General features: G+C 39.5%; 1 protein-coding gene across 1 annotated transcript in view; it reads right to left on the bottom strand.

Annotated features, from left to right (window-relative positions):
* The window catches only part of LOC138316270 (puratrophin-1-like), a 169186-nt gene extending 163565 nt beyond the window's left edge, over positions 1 to 5621 (bottom strand). Inside the window, exon 1 of the mRNA XM_069257897.1 lies at positions 5257 to 5621. Coding sequence (XP_069113998.1) covers positions 5257 to 5361 — 105 coding nt within the window. The 5' untranslated portion in view covers positions 5362 to 5621. The remainder of the gene's footprint in view (positions 1 to 5256) is intronic.
* Positions 5622 to 22065: the final 16444 nt, after the last annotated feature.

The following is a 22065-nucleotide window of genomic DNA, read 5'->3' as shown; positions in this document are numbered from 1 at the left end:
AGTCCTTATTTAATGGATTCACAGGCACCTGACAGTTCGTATTGGACCAGTCATTGTCAAGTCCTTATTAATGGATTCACAGGCACCTGACAGTTTCGTATTGGACACAAGTCCAATGTTAGTCCTTATTAATGGATTCACAGGCACCTGACCAGTTCGTATTGGACCAGTCAATGTCAGTCCTTATTAATGGATTCACAGGCACCTGACAGTTCGTATTGGACCAGTCAATGTCAGTCCTTATTAATGGATTCACAGGCACCTGACAGTTCGTATTGGACCAGTCAATGTTAGTCCTTATTAATGGATTCACAGGCACCTGACAGTTCGTATTGGACCAATGTCAATGTCATCCTTATTAATGGATTCACAGGCACCTGACAGTTCGTATTGGACCAGTCAATGTCAGTCCTTATTAATGGATTCACAGGCACCTGACAGTTCGTATTGGACCAGTCAATGTCAGTCCTTATTAATGGATTCACAGGCACCTGACAGTTCGTATTGGACCAGTCAATGTCAGTCCTTATTAATGGATTCACAGGCACCTGACAGTTCGTATTGGACCAGTCAATGTCAGTCCTTATTAATGGATTCACAGGCACACCTGACAGTTCGTATTGGACCAGTCAATGTCAGTCCTTATTAATGGGATTCACAGGCACCTGACAGTTCGTATTGGACCAGTCAATGTCAGTCCTTCTTAATGGGATTCACAGGCACCTGACAGTTCGTATTGGACCAGTCAATGTCAGTCCTTATTAATGGATTCACAGGCACCTGACAGTTCGTATTGAACCAGTCAATGTCAGTCCTTATTATTGGATTCACAGGCACCTGACAGTTCGTATTGGACCAGTCAATGTCAGTCCTTCTTAATGGATTCACAGGCACCTGACAGTTCGTATTGGACCAGTCAATGTCAGTCCTTCTTAATGGATTCACAGGCACCTGACAGTTCGTATTGGACCAGTCAATGTCAGTCCTTATTAATGGATTCACAGGCACCTGACAGTTCGTATTGGACCAGTCAATGTCAGTCCTTATTAATGGATTCACAGGCACCTGACAGTTCGTATTGGACCAGTCAATGTCAGTCCTTCTTAATGGATTCACAGGCACCTGACAGTTCGTATTGGACCAGTCAATGTCAGTCCTTCTTAATGGATTCACAGGCACCTGACAGTTCGTATTGGACCACAGTCAATGTCAGTCCTTATTAATGGATTCACAGGCACCTGACAGTTCGTATTGGACCAGTCAATGTCAGTCCTTCTTAATGGATTCACAGGCACCTGACAGTTCGTATTGGACCAGTCAATGTCAGTCCTTCTTAATGGATTCACAGGCACCTGACAGTTCGTATTGGACCAGTCAATGTCAGTCCTTATTAATGGATTCACAGGCACCTGACAGTTCGTATTGGACCAGTCAATGTCAAGTCCTTCTTAATGGATTCACAGGCACCTGACAGTTCGTATTGGACCAGTCAATGTCAGTCCTTCTTAATGGATTCACAGGCACCTGACAGTTCGTATTGGACCAGTCAATGTCAGTCCTTCTTAATGGATTCACAGGCACCTGACAGTTCGTATTGGACCAGTCAATGTCAGTCCTTCTTAATGGATTCACAGGCACCTGACAGTTCGTATTGGACCAGTCAATGTCAGTCCTTATTAATGGATTCACAGGCACCTGACAGTTCGTATTGGACCAGTCAATGTCAGTCCTTATTAATGGATTCACAGGCACCTGACAGTTCGTATTGGACCAGTCAATGTCAGTCCTTATTAATGGATTCACAGCACCTGACAGTTCGTATTGGACCAGTCAATGTCAGTCCTTCTTAATGGATTCACAGGCACCTGACAGTTCGTATTGGACCAGTCAATGTCAGTCCTTATTAATGGATTCACAGGCACCTGACAGTACGTATTGGACCAGTCAATGTTAGTCCTTATTAATGGATTCACAGGCACCTGACAGTTCGTATTGGACCAGTCAATGTCAGTCCTTCTTAATGGATTCACAGGCACCTGACAGTTCGTATTGGACCAGTCAATGTCAGTCCTTCTTAATGGATTCACAGGCACCTGACAGTTCGTATTAAACCAGTCAATGTCAGTCCTTATTATGGATTCACAGACACCTGACAGTTTGTATTGGACCAGTCAATGTCAGTCCTTCTTAATGGATTCACAGGCATCTGACAGTTCGTATTGGACCAGTCAATGTCAGTCCTTCTTAATGGATTCACAGGCACCTGACAGTTCGTATTGGACCAGTCAATGTTAGTCCTTATTAATGGATTCACAAGCACTTGACAGTTCGTATTGGACCAGTTAATGTTAGTCCTAAAAAACTTTCAGATGGCATTAGTTGAAATTCGATCGGCGGACTTTATTTTTTGCTTTATTCAGTCGATGTAATAACTCACTGATAAAATGGTAACAAACTGGTGCATGTGGTTTGTCGCGGTGGATAGATTTTTTTCTGTGCTATGATAAAAACAAATACTTTATTCGTTATCTAAAATTAATTGGGCTTATTACCAAGTACAATGCAATTAAGTAATAGATATTTTTATTATTAATCTTTTTACTAGTTATGGTTCACTTGGTAGAAATATGTTGGACAAGCAAAGGTGTAAGCCAAGATGATGTTATAAGTCTTCCATCATTAAACATTATGAGAATGACAAACGCTTTTGTTCATCACGAAAACTTATTTCTAGTTCATTCGTTCATTGATTGATTCTTTCATTCATTCAATTAACGATTAAAACCAGTTTACTTTCGATTACTATTTCCTCGGCTTACTGAGTATCTGTATCCGTGTTGATGACTTCACAAAATCATGTATATTGTAATTATCTTAGGGATTAATCTCCAGTCTCCACAGAGTCTGTACGAAGTATAATTTACGTAATTTATACACCTTCGCTAGGTCCTTAAGTATTGATCTGTCTAACAAGTCGTATCGTTAAAGTTTTCTCGAAATTTTACTTGGTGAATGAAGTTCCTACCATTGTCGCCCCGTCATAAATTGTCCTGGCTGTCCCGTGTGCAGTCGTCTTTATTGACATATTGTACTTGATATCAACAATCCCATTACACATTATCAAACAGTAGATACCACGTGGTTGTCAATACTCCTGGTATTAGGAGCATACATGATCAGTTATAAGTACATTGTACATGACAAACAAGTCACTCAATTTCTTATGATTGTGAATGCTATTACGACATGCACATGGACATTCTCTGAATATTGATCTCGGTTTAATTCCATATATCTTTACAATAATTAAAGGCCAACTACCTTTCCGGGGCAAAACATAAAGATTTCTTAAAAACAAGAGGCCCATGGGCCTTAACGGTCACCTGAGTTAGAATATATAATGAAACAAGTAATGAAACAAATTAAAGACATATAAACACTATATGCTGGGCCTTGAAGTTGGTCAGTGATTTATAAATTTGACTTTTAAGACTATGAAGAGTATTTGCTTCCATCAAACCTGTGAACTTAGAGGTATTTTTTGAAATTTTAATCATTTTGACCCTGTTTGGTCCTGCCCCTGTGGTCCCCCAGGGGGTCATCGATGACGGATATGGATGTTAAAATGCTATATCTTAGGCTTATAATTCTAATCAAGTTTGACTAATTTCCTACGAAAATTGGGCAAATAATGTTCACAAATATGTTTTTCCTATATAAACTAAAGTGAACTTGACCCCTCCCCAGGGGGTAACGTAAGACCCCCAGGTCATATAATTCACAATTTTTATAAAACACCTTAAGACCTTTCCATCTATAATCATTTGATTATACCATTTCCAGAATTTTAAAAGAATATTTTTGAAGTTTTAGCCTATTTGACCTTTTTTGGCCCCACCCCTCTGCCCCCAGGGGGTCGGCCTGGACCAATATGGATATGATATTAAAATGCTATCTCAGGCTAATAATTCTAACCAAGATTGACTCGTTTCCAATGAAAATTGAGCAAAACATGCTCATAAATGTGTTTTCCCTATATAAACTATAGTAAACTTGACCCCCTCACCAGGGGGAAACGTGAGACCCCAGGGTCATTTAATTCACAATTTTTGTAAAGGACCTTAAGACCTTTCTATTTATGAAAAGTATTTGATTCTACCATTTCCAGAATTTCAGAAGAAGATTTTTGAAGTTTTAGCCTATTTGACCCCTTTTGACCCCGCTCCTAAGGCCCCTGGGGGTCAGTCATTGAAAATTTGTTAATAGGATTAAATGGCCATCTCATACTGATAATTCTGACAACATTTGACTCATTTCCTATTACAAATGACCAAATAATGCGCAAAAATGTGTTTTTCCCAATATAAACTATAGTAAACTTAACCCCCTCCCCAGGGGGAAACTAGAGACCCCAGGGTCATATAATTCACAATTTTTGTAAAGGACCTTAATACCTTTCTATCTATGAAGAGTATTTGATTCTACCACATCTGTGAGTAGAGAAGAAGATTTTTGAAATTTTACTCAATTTTACACCTTTTGGCCCCTCCCACAGCCCCCTGGGGGTCGGGGACCATATAATTCACAATTTTGATTGGCCTTATGCCTTAGAAGGTTTGTGCAAAATTTCATTGAAATTGCTTTAGCAGTTTTGGAGAAGAAGACGAAAATGTAAATTGTTTACGGACATACGACGGACGACGCACGACGCACGACGACGGACAAAAGGCGATTAGAATAGGTCACTTGAGACTTCGTCTCAGGTGACCTAAAAACAACGTTAGTAACGTCAGAAAATAGGTGATGGTACGTGTTACGGTAAGTTAATAAGTTTTGCGACTCTACGAAATTATCGATCTAGTTTTACATTTCCATTTTAAAAATTAAAAGTCGTTTCGGAAAGGTAGTGAACCTTTAAAACTAGGAAATTATTGATAAGGTAGAATGTTGCGATTTACAGCTAGTTTGGAAGACAAGTTAGAGATTTACTGTGGCAAGTTAGGCGTTACAACAACCCCATGTACGCTATACCACAAACGTAACTTACCCTTCAAGTTCCAGCCTTATTCATCAGCTAATAGAATAGATAAATACTTATCTTAACTCACATATTAATAATATGGAAACAATATGCATACATTGAATGCCACACAATGATAATCATTAATTAACGGGATCGTCCTTTTTACCTGAACAGGTGTGTATTGAATATATATTACAGGTGAGACATATTCAGTTTGTAGTACTATACGTTACCTCTTTATTTCGGAAATATCCTAACACCATGTTAGCGAATCCGAGGGATAGTCCCCTGAGTGTACGCTCTCCTCCCAGTAGTCCCGACCTCCCAGGGGTCGTCATGTTATATCACCCCCTCCCGGGGATGTCCTATCTCTCTTTGTCCGTGCCGTACATCCCAAGAAAAATGTCATTCACACACCTGTATGTGTCACATTAAATCTGACAAAACAGCAGGCTCCATCAGATCACTGATTAGAATTCGACAGGTAAATCCAGGTGTATCAAAGTGATGGTATGTAATAGTGTACGGCGTGTAAACAAGAGGGTGCCCAGTATTGGCTGGTATCACGCCATACTGTACAGGCAGCCCACACCTAATATTACAGGTAACATAACCTCACCACACAAAATTTACACTTATCAAGCCGAGACTCGCTGACCCAAAACTGTGTCCCACTGTCATTTGAATAAATATCTATATATACTTAACAGGTTAAAGTGCTTTGTAACAAAAAAACATCTGACAATCAGGTTTTTACTTTCACCATTTCCTAACCTTATAACCTCAATATTCTAATTTAGCCTCTTCTCTCGCCTTCATCATCACCCAAAATAATATTCTTTATCTTTCCATCACGATCCCAAATCAGGAAAGACATGTAATCTTTGCATACATTACAAAGAAGTTTCAACGAGGAAAAGATTTAAGGTAAAATGTATTATTTCCGGATATTTGTGTTTACTTTAAATAGCTCTCGGGTCCTTGTATGTAAATTATTACTATCTCCCGGGTCCCTGTGATAACATATAATGTACCTAACTTCCAGGATTCTGTGATTTGTATAGTATAACTAACTTCCAGGTCCCTGTAATCACGTAGCCTATAACTAATACCGGGGTCCCTGTGCCTATGTACACCGGAACTAACTCACGGATCTCTGTAATTATGTATATTGTAGCTAGCTCTCGGGTCCCTGTGATTAAGTATATTGTAGCTAACTCTCGGGTCCCTGTGATTATGTATATTGTAGCTATCTCTCGGGTCCCTGTGATTATGTATATTGTAGCTAACTCGCGGGTCACTGTGATTATGTATATTGTAGCTAACTCTCGGGTCTCTGTGTTTATGTATAGTGTAACTTACTTTCATATCCCTGTGATTATGTATACTGAAACTAAATTTCGGGTCCCTGTGATTATGTATATTGTAGCTTACTTTCAGGACCCTGTGATTATGTAGCCTATAACTAATCCCCGGGTCCCTGTGATTATGTATATTGTAACTAACTCTCGGGTCCCTGTGATTATGTATACTGGAACTAACTCTCAGGTCCCTGTGATTATTTGCCTATAACTAATCCCCGGGTCCCTGTGATTATGTATACTGTAACTAACTCTCGGGTCCCTGTGATTATGTAGCCTATAACTAATCCCCGGGTCCCTGTGATTATGTATACTGGAACTAACTCTCAGGTCCCTGTGATTATGTAGCCTTTAATTAATCCCCGGGTCCCTGTGATTATGTATACTGGAACTAACTCTCGAGTCCCTGTGATTTTGTATACTGTAGCTAACTCTCGGGTCCCTATGATTATGTATAGTGGAACTAACTCTCGGGTCCCTGTGATTATGTTTATTGTAGCTAACTCTCGGGTCCCTATGATTATGTATATTGTAGCTTATTCTCGGGTCCCTGTGATTGTCTCCCTGGCCGCGGTACAAGGTTAGAATTATAGTAAAAAGTTTTCCCGCTCTATTATCCGAAAAGAGTAGCCAGTCGTGTGTTTTATGTAACACCACGTGATATTCCTAGAAAGCCAAAATCATTTCAAACACAACTAGGATTATAGTATTGAAGACATAAAAAAGATGTAGGCTATAACCATAGGATTTCTCTACTATTAGTCTTTCATTCAGGTCCAACTACATTGTATAATGGACGTGGATATAGGTTTAAATGTTGGATTTACTTTTACAGGTATAAAAGTAAGCTACATGAATCTCACTGCTACACACCTTATCTAGACTACTTGTTTATTACATTGACAATTCTGGCTGGACTTATTTTACAACCATGACAAATCTAGCTCGCATGACTGACGATGGGCTGTTGACTCTCACGAGAGCATGTTTACCAAGTTATATAAATATGTCACTCATTGTAAATGTCATATATGATAAACAGATAGGAACAGACAATGTTTAGTATGTATGTATTACATAAAAGTAGGTATATAGGTATAGAAACTACGCTCCATCGCCTGCACATGTACCGTACATCATATAGATCTTATTTCGGATAAAATCACAAGGGTCTGAGAAATAGTTAGTTTATACCAATATGGACCCACCAGAGTGGCCATAGACCAAGGCCGTTTTCGACTGGTTGGACCTAGTTGTTCGCTTATAAATTAAAGACGGGCCTGGTGATTTTATATTGTTTTCAGACGAGCTTTGACAAAGCCCTCACAGGCCTGAATCATAAACTGCAGGTCCGTCAGGACTTATACTTGAAATAATGACTTACAAACGGTCAAACCGGTTGTTCCGAATAAACTAAAACGGCCTTGTTTAGACGTTTTAGGGATCCAGATGAAAAATAATACTCTAGTACTATATGATATATACTGCAACTAATTCTCAGATCCTTGAATTGTGGACAAATTGGTCCTCTCAACTGAAGGTTGACAAGACATACTATACTATCCCACGGTTAGTACACCTTCTACCAGAAACACACACATATATATATATATACAACTATAAAACAGTTTTTTCTCCCTAGCGCTTTCTCGGCTCATGCCGGTCTTCAGGGGTTTGAATTCTTTTATTTGTAAAACATGACGTCATAGTACAATGACGTCATAGTAAGATTACGTCATGACATGGTACATAAAGATATTGTGAATGGTTCTGGAAGAAAATAACAAAAACATGAGGACGAAATAAAAACTAATATGAAGTTCCTTTGATATAGTGGTTAATAACTTAGTTTGGTAGGTCAGTATAGGTGAAGTGTGGGTTCTACTTGTCGATATAGTGGTTAATAAAACTAGTAGGTAGGTCGTCAGTACTTCAGATGGTGACAGTGTGGTTCTACATCTGTCGATATAGTGGTTAATAAACTAGTAGGTAGGTCAGTACTTCAGATGGTGACAGTGTGGTTCTACATCTGTCGATATAGTGGTTAATAAACTAGTAGGTAGGTCAGTACTTCAGATGGTGACAGTGTGGTTCTACATTACTTCAGATGGTGACAGTGTGGTTCTACATCTGTCGATATAGTGGTTAATAAACTAGTAGGTAGGTCAGTACTTCAGATGGTGACAGTGTGGTTCTACATCTGTCGATATAGTGGTTAATAAACTACTAGTAGGTAGGTCAGTACTTCAGATGGTGACAGTGTGGTTCTACATCTGTCGATATAGTGGTTAATAAACTAGTAGGTAGGTCAGTACTTCAGATGGTGACAGTGTGGTTCTACATCTGTCGATATAGTGGTTAATAAACTTGTAGGTAGGTCAGTACTTCAGATGGTGACAGTGTGGTTCTACATCTGTCGATATAGTGGTTAATAAACTAGTAGGTAGGTCAGTACTTCAGATGGTGACAGTGTGGTTCTACATCTGTCGATATAGTGGTTAATAAAACTAGTAGGTAGGTCAGTACTTCAGATGGTGACAGTGTGGTTCTACATCTGTCGATATAGTGGTTAATAAACTAGTAGGTAGGTCAGTACTTCAGATGGTGACAGTGTGGTTCTACATCTGTCGATATAGTGGTTAATAAACTAGTAGGTAGGTCAGTACTTCAGATGGTGACAGTGTGGTTTTTCTACATCTGTCGATATAGTGGTTAATAAACTAGTAGGTAGGTCAGTACTTCAGATGGTGACAGTGTGGTTCTACATCTGTCGATATAGTGGTTAATAAACTAGTAGGTAGGTCAGTACTTCAGATGGTGACAGTGTGGTTCTACATCTGTCGATATAGTGGTTAATAAACTAGTAGGTAGGTCAGTACTTCAGATGGTGACAGTGTGGTTCTACATCTGTCGATATAGTGGTTAATAAACTAGTAGGTAGGTCAGTACTTCAGATGGTGACAGTGTGGTTCTACATCTGTCGATATAGTGGTTAATAAACTAGTAGGTAGGTCAGTACTTCAGATGGTGACAGTGTGGTTCTACATCTCTCGAGTGGTTAATAAACTAGTAGGTAGGTCAGTACTTCAGATGGTGACACTGTGGTTCTACATCTGTCGATATAGTGGTTAATAAACTAGTAGGTAGGTCAGTACTTCAGATGGTGACAGTGTGGTTCTACATCTGTCGATATAGTGGTTAATAAACTAGTAGGTAGGTCAGTACTTCAGATGGTGACAGTGTGGTTCTACATCTGTCGATATAGTGGTTAATAAACTAGTAGGTAGGTCAGTACTTCAGATGGTGACAGTGTGGTTCTACATCTGTCGATATAGTGGTTAATAAACTAGTAGGTAGGTCAGTACTTCAGATGGTGACAGTGTGGTTCTACATCTGTCGATATAGTGGTTAATAAACTAGTAGGTAGGTAGGTCAGTACTTCAGATAGTGGTCTACATCTGTCGATAAGTGGTTAATAACTAGTAGGTAGGTCAGTACTTCAGATGGTGACAGTGTGGTTCTACATCTGTCGATATAGTGGTTAATAAACTAGTAGGTAGGTCAGTACTTCAGATGGTGACAGTGTGGTTCTACATCTGTCGATATAGTGGTTAATAAACTAGTAGGTAGGTCAGTACTTCAGATGGTGACAGTGTGGTTCTACATCTGTCGATATAGTGGTTAATAAACTAGTAGGTAGGTCAGTACTTCAGATGGTGACAGTGTGGTTCTACATCTGTCGATATAGTGGTTAATAAACTAGTAGGTAGGTCAGTACTTCAGATGGTGACAGTGTGGTTCTACATCTGTCGATATAGTGGTTAATAAACTAGTAGGTAGGTCAGTACTTCAGATGGTGACAGTGTGGTTCTACATCTGTCGATATAGTGGTTAATAAACTAGTAGGTAGGTCAGTACTTCAGATGGTGACAGTGTGGTTCTACATCTGTCGATATAGTGGTTAATAAACTAGTAGGTAGGTCAGTACTTCAGATGGTGACAGTGTGGTTCTACATCTGTCGATATAGTGGTTAATAAACTAGTAGGTAGGTCAGTACTTCAGATGGTGACAGTGTGGTTCTACATCTGTCGATATAGTGGTTAATAAACTAGTAGGTAGGTCAGTACTTCAGATGGTGACAGTGTGGTTCTACATCTGTCGATATAGTGGTTAATAAACTAGTAGGTAGGTCAGTACTTCAGATAGTGACAGTGTGGTTCTACATCTGTCGATATAGTGGTTAATAAACTAGTAGGTAGGTCAGTACTTCAGATGGTGACAGTGTGGTTCTACATCTGTCGATATAGTGGTTAATAAACTAGTAGGTAGGTCAGTACTTCAGATGGTGACAGTGTGGTTCTACATCTGTCGATATAGTGGTTAATAAACTAGTAGGTAGGTCAGTACTTCAGATGGTGACAGTGTGGTTCTACATCTGTTGATATAAAGGGTTAATAAACTAGTAGGTAGGTCAGTACTTCAGATGGTGACAGTGTGGTTCTACATCTGTCGATATAGTGGTTAATAAACTAGTAGGTAGGTCAGTACTTCAGATGGTGACAGTGTGGTTCTACATCTGTCGATATAGTGGTTAATAAACTAGTAGGTAGGTCAGTACTTCAGATGGTGACAGTGTGGTTCTACATCTGTCGATATAGTGGTTAATAAACTAGTAGGTAGGTCAGTACTTCAGATGGTGACAGTGTGGTTCTACATCTGTCGATATAGTGGTTAATTAACTAGTAGGTAGGTCAGTACTTCAGATGGTGACAGTGTGGTTCTACATCTGTCGATATAGTGGTTAATAAACTAGTAGGTAGGTCAGTACTTCAGATGGTGACAGTGTGGTTCTACATCTGTCGATATAGTGGTTAATAAACTAGTAGGTAGGTCAGTACTTCAGATGGTGACAGTGTGGTTCTACATCTGTCGATATAGTGGTTAATAAACTAGTAGGTAGGTCAGTACTTCAGATGGTGACAGTGTGTTTCTGGTTCTACATCTGTCGATATAGTGGTTAATAAACTAGTAGGTAGGTCAGTACTTCAGATGGTGACAGTGTGGTTCTACATCTGTCGATATAGTGGTTAATAAACTAGTAGGTAGGTCAGTACTTCAGATGGTGACAGTGTGGTTCTACATCTGTCGAGTGGTTAATAAACTAGTAGGTAGGTCAGTACTTCAGATGGTGACAGTGTGGTTCTACATCTGTCGATATAGTGGTTAATAAACTAGTAGGTAGGTCAGGTCAGTAGTTCAGATGGTGACAGTGTGGTTCTACATCTGTCGATATAGTGGTTAATAAACTAGTAGGTAGGTCAGTACTTCAGATGGTGACAGTGTGGTTCTACATCTGTCGATATAGTGGTTAATAAACTAGTAGGTAGGTCAGTACTTCAGATGGTGACAGTGTGGTTCTACATCTGTCGATATAGTGGTTAATAAACTAGTAGGTAGGTCAGTACTTCAGATGGTGACAGTGTGTTTCTGGTTCTACATCTGTCGATATAGTGGTTAATAAACTAGTAGGTAGGTCAGTACTTCAGATGGTGACAGTGTGGTTCTACATCTGTCGATATTGTGGTTAATTAACTAGTAGGTAGGTCAGTACTTCAGATGGTGACAGTGTGGTTCTACATCTGTCGATATAGTGGTTAATAAACTAGTAGGTAGGTCAGTACTTCAGATGGTGACAGTGTGGTTCTACATCTGTCGATATAGTGGTTAATAAACTAGTAGGTAGGTCAGTACTTCAGATGGTGACAGTGTGGTTCTACATCTGTCGATATAGTGGTTAATAAACTAGTAGGTAGGTCAGTACTTCAGATGGTGACAGTGTGGTTCTACATCTGTCTATATAGTGGTTAGTAAACTAGTAGGTAGGTCAATACTTCAGATGATGACAGTGTGGTTTTTACATCTGTCGATATAGTGGTTAATAAACTAGTAGGTAGGTCAGTACTTCAGATGGTGACAGTGTGGTTCTACATCTGTCGATATAGTGGATAAGTGGTTAATAACTAGTAGGTAGGTCAGTACTTCAGATGGTGACAGTGTGGTTCTACATCTGTCGATATAGTGGTTAATAAACTAGTAGGTAGGTCAGTACTTCAGATGGTGACAGTGTGGTTCTACATCTGTCGATATAGTGGTTAATAAACTAGTAGGTAGGTCAGTACTTCAGATGGTGACAGTGTGGTTCTGGTTCTACATCTGTCGATATAGTGGTTAATAAACTAGTAGGTAGGTCAGTACTTCAGATGGTGACAGTGTGGTTCTACATCTGTCGATATAGTGGTTAATAAACTAGTAGGTAGGTCAGTACTTCAGATGGTGACAGTGTGGTTCTACATCTGTTGATATAAAGGGTTAATAAACTAGTAGGTAGGTCAGTAATTCAGATGGTGACACTGTGGTTCTACATCTGTCGATATAGTGGTTAATAAACTAGTAGGTAGGTCAGTACTTCAGATGGTGAACGTGTGGTTCTGGTTCTACATCTGTCGATATAGTGGTTAATAAACTAGTAGGTAGGTCAGTACTTCAGATGGTGACAGTGTGGTTCTACATCTGTCGATATAGTGGTTAATAAACTAGTAGGTAGGTCAGTACTTCAGATGGTGACAGTGTGGTTCTACATCTGTCGATATAGTGGTTAATAAACTAGTAGGTAGGTCAGTACTTCAGATGGTGACAGTGTGGTTCTACATCTGTTGATATAAAGGGTTAATAAACTAGTAGGTAGGTCAGTACTTCAGATGGTGACAGTGTGGTTCTACATCTGTCGATATAGTGGTTAATAAACTAGTAGGTAGGTCAGTACTTCAGATGGTGACAGTGTGGTTCTACATCTGTCGATATAGTGGTTAATAAACTAGTAGGTAGGTCAGTACTTCAGATGGTGACAGTGTGGTTCTACATCTGTCGATATAGTGGTTAATAAACTAGTAGGTAGGTCAGTACTTCAGATGGTGACAGTGTGGTTCTACATCTGTCGATATAGTGGTTAATAAACTAGTAGGTAGGTCAGTACTTCAGATGGTGACAGTGTGGTTCTACATCTGTCGATATAGTGGTTAATAAACTAGTAGGTAGGTCAGTACTTCAGATGGTGACAGTGTGTTTCTGGTTCTACATCTGTCGATATAGTGGTTAATAAACTAGTAGGTAGGTCAGTACTTCAGATGGTGACAGTGTGGTTCTACATCTGTCGATATAGTGGTTAATAAAACTAGTAGGTAGGTCAGTACTTCAGATGGTGACAGTGTGGTTCTACATCTGTCGATATAGTGGTTAATAAAACTAGTAGGTAGGTCAGTACTTCAGATGGTGACAGTGTGGTTCTACATCTGTCGATATAGTGGTTAATAAACTAGTAGGTAGGTCAGTACTTCAGATGGTGACAGTGTGGTTCTACATCTGTCGATATAGTGGTTAATAAACTAGTAGGTAGGTCAGTACTTCAGATGGTGACAGTGTGGTTCTACATCTGTCGATATAGTGGTTAATAAACTAGTAGGTAGGTCAGTACTTCAGATGGTGACAGTGTGGTTCTACATCTGTCGATATAGTGGTTAATAAACTAGTAGGTAGGTCAGTACTTCAGATGGTGACAGTGTGGTTCTACATCTGTCGATATAGTGGTTAATAAACTAGTAGGTAGGTCAGTACTTCAGATGGTGACAGTGTGGTTCTACATCTGTCGATATAGTGGTTAATAAACTAGTAGGTAGGTCAGTACTTCAGATGGTGACAGTGTGGTTCTACATCTGTCGATATAGTGGTTAATAAACTAGTAGGTAGGTCAGTACTTCAGATGGTGACAGTGTGGTTCTACATCTGTCGATATAGTGGTTAATAAACTAGTAGGTAGGTCAGTACTTCAGATGGTGACAGTGTGGTTCTACATCTGTCGATATAGTGGTTAATAAACTAGTAGGTAGGTCAGTACTTCAGATGGTGACAGTGTGGTTCTACATCTGTCGATATAGTGGTTAATAAACTAGTAGGTAGGTCAGTACTTCAGATGGTGACAGTGTGGTTCTACATCTGTCGATATAGTGGTTAATAAACTAGTAGGTAGGTCAGTACTTCAGATGGTGACAGTGTGGTTCTACATCTGTCGATATAGTGGTTAATAAACTAGTAGGTAGGTCAGTACTTCAGATGGTGACACTGTGGTTCTACATCTGTCTATATAGTGGTTAGTAAACTAGTAGGTAGGTCAATACTTCAGATGATGACAGTGTGGTTTTTACATCTCTCGATATAGTGGTTAATAAACTAGTAGGTAGGTCAGTACTTCAGATGGTGACAGTGTGGTTCTACATCTGTCGATATAGTGGTTAATAAACTAGTAGGTAGGTCAGTACTTCAGATGGTGACAGTGTGGTTCTACATCTGTCGATATATAGTGGTTAATAAACTAGTAGGTAGGTCAGTACTTCAGATGGTGACAGTGTGGTTCTACATCTGTCGATATAGTGGTTAATAAACTAGTAGGTAGGTCAGTACTTCAGATGGTGACAGTGTGGTTCTACATCTGTCGATATAGTGGTTAATAAACTAGTAGGTAGGTCAGTACTTCAGATGGTGACAGTGTGGTTCTACATCTGTCGATATGTGGTTAATAAATAGTAGGTAGGTCAGTACTTCAGATGGTGACAGTGTGGTTCTACATCTGTCGATATAGTGGTTAATAAACTAGTAGGTAGGTCAGTACTTCAGATGGTGACACTGTGGTTCTACATCTGTCGATATAGTGGTTAATAACTCTAGTAGGTAGATCAGTACTTCAGATGGTGACAGTGTGGTTCTACATCTGTCGATATAGTGGTTAATAAACTAGTAGGTAGGTCAGTACTTCAGATGGTGACAGTGTGGTTCTACATCTGTCGATATAGTGGTTAATAAACTAGTAGGTAGGTCAGTACTTCAGATGGTGACAGTGTGGTTCTACATCTGTCGATATAGTGGTTAATAAACTAGTAGGTAGGTCAGTACTTCAGATGGTGACACTGTGGTTCTACATCTGTCGATATAGTGGTTAATAAACTAGTAGGTAGGTCAGTACTTCAGATGGTGACAGTGTGTTTCTGGTTCTACATCTGTCGATATAGTGGTTAATAAACTAGTAGGTAGGTCAGTACTTCAGATGGTGACAGTGTGGTTCTACATCTGTCGATATAGTGGTTAATAAACTAGTAGGTAGGTCAGTACTTCAGATGGTGACAGTGTGGTTCTACATCTGTCGATATAGTGGTTAATAAACTAGTAGGTAGGTCAGTACTTCAGATGGTGACACTGTGGTTCTACATCTGTCGATATAGTGGTTAAAAACTCTAGTAGGTAGATCAGTACTTCAGATGGTGACACTGTGGTTCTACATCTGTCTATATAGTGGTTAATAAACTAGTAGGTAGGTCAGTACTTCAGATGGTGACACTTGTGGTTCTACATCTGTCGATATAGTGGTTAATAAACTAGTAGGTAGGTCAGTACTTCAGATGGTGACAGTGTGGTTCTACATCTGTCGATATAGTGGTTAATAAACTAGTAGGTAGGTCAGTACTTCAGATGGTGACAGTGTGGTTCTACATCTGTCGATATAGTGGTTAATAAACTAGTAGGTAGGTCAGTACTTCAGATGGTGACAGTGTGGTTCTACATCTGTCGATATAGTGGTTAATAAACTAGAAGGTAGGTCAGTACTTCAGATGGTGACAGTGTGGTTCTGGTTCTACATCTGTCGATATAGTGGTTAATAAACTAGTAGGTAGGTCAGTACTTCAGATGGTGACAGTGTGGTTCTACATCTGTCGATATAGTGGTTAATAAACTAGTAGGTAGGTCAGTACTTCAGATGGTGACAGTGTGGTTCTACATCTGTCGATATAGTGGTTAATAAACTAGTAGGTAGGTCAGTACTTCAGATGGTGACAGTGTGGTTCTACATCTGTCGATATAGTGGTTAATAAACTAGTAGGTAGGTCAGTACTTCAGATGGTGACAGTGTGGTTCTACATCTGTCGATATAGTGGTTAATAAACTAGTAGGTAGGTCAGTACTTCAGATGGTGACAGTGTGGTTCTACATCTGTCGATATAGTGGTTAGTAAACTAGTAGGTAGGTCAATACTTCAGATGATGACAGTGTGGTTTTTACATCTCTCGATATAGTGGTTAATAAACTAGTAGGTAGGTCAGTACTTCAGATGGTGACAGTGTGGTTCTACATCTGTCGATATAGTGGTTAATAAACTAGTAGGTAGGTCAGTACTTCAGATGGTGACAGTGTGGTTCTACATCTGTCGATATAGTGGTTAATAAACTAGTAGGTAGGTCAGTACTTCAGATGGTGACAGTGTGGTTCTACATCTGTCGATATAGTGGTTAATAAACTAGTAGGTAGGTCAGTACTTCAGATGGTGACAGTGTGGTTCTACATCTGTCGATATAGTGGTTAATAAACTAGTAGGTAGGTCAGTACTTCAGATGGTGACAGTGTGGTTCTACATCTGTCGATATAGTGGTTAATAAACTAGTAGGTAGGTCAGTACTTCAGATGGTGACAGTGTGGTTCTACATCTGTCGATATAGTGGTTAATAAACTAGTAGGTAGGTCAGTACTTCAGATGGTGACACTGTGGTTCTACATCTGTCGATATAGTGGTTAATAACTCTAGTAGGTAGATCAGTACTTCAGATGGTGACACTGTGGTTCTACATCTGTCGATATAGTGGTTAATAAACTAGTAGGTAGGTCAGTACTTCAGATGGTGACACTGTGGTTCTACATCTGTCTATATAGTGGTTAATAAACTAGTAGGTAGGTCAGTACTTCAGATGGTGACACTGGGGTTGTACATCTGTTGATATAAAGGGTTAATAAACTAGTAGGTAGGTCAGTAATTTAGATGGTGACACTGTGGTTCTACATCTGTCGATATAGTGGTTAATAAACTAGTAGGTAGGTCAATACTTCAGATGATGACAGTGTGGTTTTTACATCTCTCGATATAGTGGTTAATAAACTAGTAGGTAGGTCAGTACTTCAGATGGTGACAGTGTGGTTCTACATCTGTCGATATAGTGGTTAATAAACTAGTAGGTAGGTCAGTACTTCAGATGGTGACAGTGTGGTTCTACATCTGTCGATATAGTGGTTAATAAACTAGTAGGTAGGTCAGTACTTCAGATGGTGACAGTGTGGTTCTACATCTGTCGATATAGTGGTTAATAAACTAGTAGGTAGGTCAGTACTTCAGATGGTGACAGTGTGGTTCTACATCTGTCGATATAGTGGTTAATAAACTAGTAGGTAGGTCAGTACTTCAGATGGTGACAGTGTGTTTCTGGTTCTACATCTGTCGATATAGTGGTTAATAAACTAGTAGGTAGGTCAGTACTTCAGATGGTGACAGTGTGGTTCTACATCTGTCGATATAGTGGTTAATAAACTAGTAGGTAGGTCAGTACTTCAGATGGTGACACTGGGGTTGTACATCTGTTGATATAAAGGGTTAATAAACTAGTAGGTAGGTCAGTAATTTAGATGGTGACACTGTGGTTCTACATCTGTCGATATAGTGGTTAATAAACTAGTAGGTAGGTCAGTACTTCAGATGGTGACAGTGTGGTTCTACATCTGTCGATATAGTGGTTAATAAACTAGTAGGTAGGTCAGTACTTCAGATGGTGACAGTGTGGTTCTACATCTGTCGATATAGTGGTTAATAAACTAGTAGGTAGGTCAGTACTTCAGATGGTGACAGTGTGGTTCTACATCTGTCGATATAGTGGTTAATAAACTAGTAGGTAGGTCAGTACTTCAGATGGTGACAGTGTGGTTCTACATCTGTCGATATAGTGGTTAATAAACTAGTAGGTAGGTCAGTACTTCAGATGGTGACAGTGTGGTTCTACATCTGTCGATATAGTGGTTAATAAACTAGTAGGTAGGTCAGTACTTCAGATGGTGACAGTGTGGTTCTACATCTGTCGATATAGTGGTTAATAAACTAGTAGGTAGGTCAGTACTTCAGATGGTGACAGTGTGGTTCTACATCTGTCGATATAGTGGTTAATAAACTAGTAGGTAGGTCAGTACTTCAGATGGTGACAGTGTGGTTCTACATCTGTCGATATAGTGGTTAATAAACTAGTAGGTAGGTCAGTACTTCAGATGGTGACAGTGTGTTTCTGGTTCTACATCTGTCGATATAGTGGTTAATAAACTAGAAGGTAGGTCAGTACTACTTCAGATGGTGACAGTGTGGTTCTACATCTGTCGATATAGTGGTTAATAAACTAGTAGGTAGGTCAGTACTTCAGATGGTGACAGTGTGGTTCTACATCTGTCGATATAGTGGTTAATAAACTAGTAGGTAGGTCAGTACTTCAGATGGTGACAGTGTGGTTCTACATCTGTCGATATAGTGGTTAATAAACTAGAAGGTAGGTCAGTACTTCAGATGGTGAACGTGTGGTTCTGGTTCTACATCTGTCGATATAGTGGTTAATAAACTAGTAGGTAGGTCAGTACTTCAGATGGTGACAGTGTGGTTCTACATCTGTCGATATAGTGGTTAATAAACTAGTAGGTAGGTCAGTACTTCAGATGGTGACAGTGTGGTTCTACATCTGTCGATATAGTGGTTAATAAACTAGTAGGTAGGTCAGTACTTCAGATGGTGACAGTGTGGTTCTACATCTGTCGATATAGTGGTTAATAAACTAGTAGGTAGGTCAGTACTTCAGATGGTGACAGTGTGGTTCTACATCTGTCGATATAGTGGTTAATAAACTAGTAGGTAGGTCAGTACTTCAGATGGTGACAGTGTGGTTCTACATCTGTCGATATAGTGGTTAATAAACTAGTAGGTAGGTCAGTACTTCAGATGGTGACAGTGTGGTTCTACATCTGTCGATATAGTGGTTAATAAACTAGTAGGTAGGTCAGTACTTCAGATGGTGACAGTGTGGTTCTACATCTGTCGATATAGTGGTTAATAAACTAGTAGGTAGGTCAGTACTTCAGATGGTGACAGTGTGGTTCTACATCTGTCGATATAGTGGTTAATAAACTAGTAGGTAGGTCAGTACTTCAGATGGTGACAGTGTGGTTCTACATCTGTCGATATAGTGGTTAATAAACTAGTAGGTAGGTCAGTACTTCAGATGGTGACAGTGTGGTTCTACATCTGTCGATATAGTGGTTAATAAACTAGTAGGTAGGTCAGTACTTCAGATGGTGACAGTGTGGTTCTACATCTGTCGATATAGTGGTTAATAAACTAGTAGTAGGTAGGTCAGTACTTCAGATGGTGACAGTGTGGTTCTACATCTGTCGATATAATGGTTAATAAACTAGTAGGTAGGTCAGTACTTCAGATGGTGACAGTGTGGTTCTACATCTGTCGATATAGTGGTTAATAAACTAGTAGGTAGGTCAGTACTTCAGATGGTGACAGTGTGGTTCTACATCTGTCGATATAGTGGTTAATAAACTAGTAGGTAGTAGGTCAGTACTTCAGATGGTGACAGTGTGGTTCTACATCTGTCGATATAGTGGTTAATAAACTAGTAGGTAGGTCAGTACTTCAGATGGTGACAGTGTGGTTCTACATCTGTCGATATAGTGGTTAATAAACTAGTAGGTAGGTCAGTACTTCAGATGGTGACAGTGTGGTTCTACATCTGTCGATATAGTGGTTAATAAACTAGTAGGTAGGTCAGTACTTCAGATGGTGACAGTGTGGTTCTACATCTGTCGATATAGTGGTTAATAAACTAGTAGGTAGGTCAGTACTTCAGATGGTGACAGTGTGGTTTCTACATCTGTCGATATAGTGGTTAATAAACTAGTAGGTAGGTCAGTACTTCAGATGGTGACAGTGTGGTTCTACATCTGTCGATATAGTGGTTAATAAACTAGTAGGTAGGTCAGTACTTCAGATGGTGACAGTGTGGTTCTACATCTGTCGATATAGTGGTTAATAAACTAGTAGGTAGGTCAGTACTTCAGATGGTGACAGTGTGGTTCTACATCTGTCGATATAGTGGTTAATAAACTAGTAGGTAGGTCAGTACTTCAGATGGTGACAGTGTGGTTCTACATCTGTCGATATAGTGGTTAATAAACTAGTAGGTAGGTCAGTACTTCAGATGGTGACAGTGTGGTTATGTCGATATAGTGTATAATAGTAGGTGTCAGTACTTCAGATGGTGACATTGGTTCTACATCTGTCGATATAGTGGTTAATAAACTAGTAGGTAGGTCAGTACTTCAGATGGTGACAGTGTGGTTCTACATCTGTCGATATAGTGGTTAATAAACTAGTAGGTAGGTCAGTACTTCAGATGGTGACAGTGTGGTTCTACATCTGTCGATATAGTGGTTAATAAACTAGTAGGTAGGTCAGTACTTCAGATGGTGACAGTGTGGTTCTACATCTGTCGATATAGTGGTTAATAAACTAGTAGGTAGGTCAGTACTTCAGATGGTGACACTGTGGTTCTACATCTGTCGATATAGTGGGTTAATAAACTAGTAGGTAGGTCAGTACTTCAGATGGTGACACTGTGGTTCTACATCTGTCGATATAGTGGTTAATAAACTAGTAGGTAGGTCAGTACTTCAGATGGTGACAGTGTGGTTCTACATCTGTCGATATAGTGGTTAATAAACTAGTAGGTAGGTCAGTACTTCAGATGGTGACAGTGTGGTTCTACATCTGTTGATATAAAGGGTTAATAAACTAGTAGGTAGGTCAGTAATTTAGATGGTGACACTGTGGTTCTACATCTGTCGATATAGTGGTTAATAAACTAGTAGGTAGGTCAGTACTTCAGATGGTGACAGTGTGGTTCTACATCTGTCGATATAGTGGTTAATAAACTAGTAGGTAGGTCAGTACTTCAGATGGTGACAGTGTGGTTCTACATCTGTCGATATAGTGGTTAATAAACTAGTAGGTAGGTCAGTACTTCAGATGGTGACAGTGTGGTTCTACATCTGTCGATATAGTGGTTAATAAACTAGTAGGTAGGTCAGTACTTCAGATGGTGACAGTGTGGTTCTACATCTGTCGATATAGTGGTTAATAAACTAGTAGGTAGGTCAGTACTTCAGATGGTGACAGTGTGGTTCTACATCTGTCGATATAGTGGTTAATAAACTAGTAGGTAGGTCAGTACTTCAGATGGTGACAGTGTGGTTCTCTACATCTGTCGATATAGTGGTTAATAAACTAGTAGGTAGGTCAGTACTTCAGATGGTGACAGTGTGGTTCTACATCTGTCGATATTGTGGTTAATAAACTAGTAGGTAGGTCAGTACTTCAGATGGTGACAGTGTGGTTCTACATCTGTCGATATAGTGGTTAATAAACTAGTAGGTAGGTCAGTACTTCAGATGGTGACAGTGTGGTTCTACATCTGTCGATATAGTGGTTAATAAACTAGTAGGTAGGTAGTACTTCAGATGGTGACAGTGTGGTTCTACATCTGTCGATATAGTGGTTAATAAACTAGTAGGTAGGTCAGTACTTCAGATGGTGACAGTGTGGTTCTACATCTGTCGAGTGGTTAATAAACTAGTAGGTAGGTCAGTACTTCAGATGGTGACAGTGTGTTTCTGGTTCTACATCTGTCGATATAGTGGTTAATAAACTAGTAGGT

Source organism: Argopecten irradians, chromosome 2 (assembly GCF_041381155.1).
Source record: "Argopecten irradians isolate NY chromosome 2, Ai_NY, whole genome shotgun sequence".
NCBI lineage: Eukaryota > Metazoa > Mollusca > Bivalvia > Pectinida > Pectinidae > Argopecten > Argopecten irradians.
This window is presented reverse-complemented; position numbering and strand designations above follow the sequence as displayed.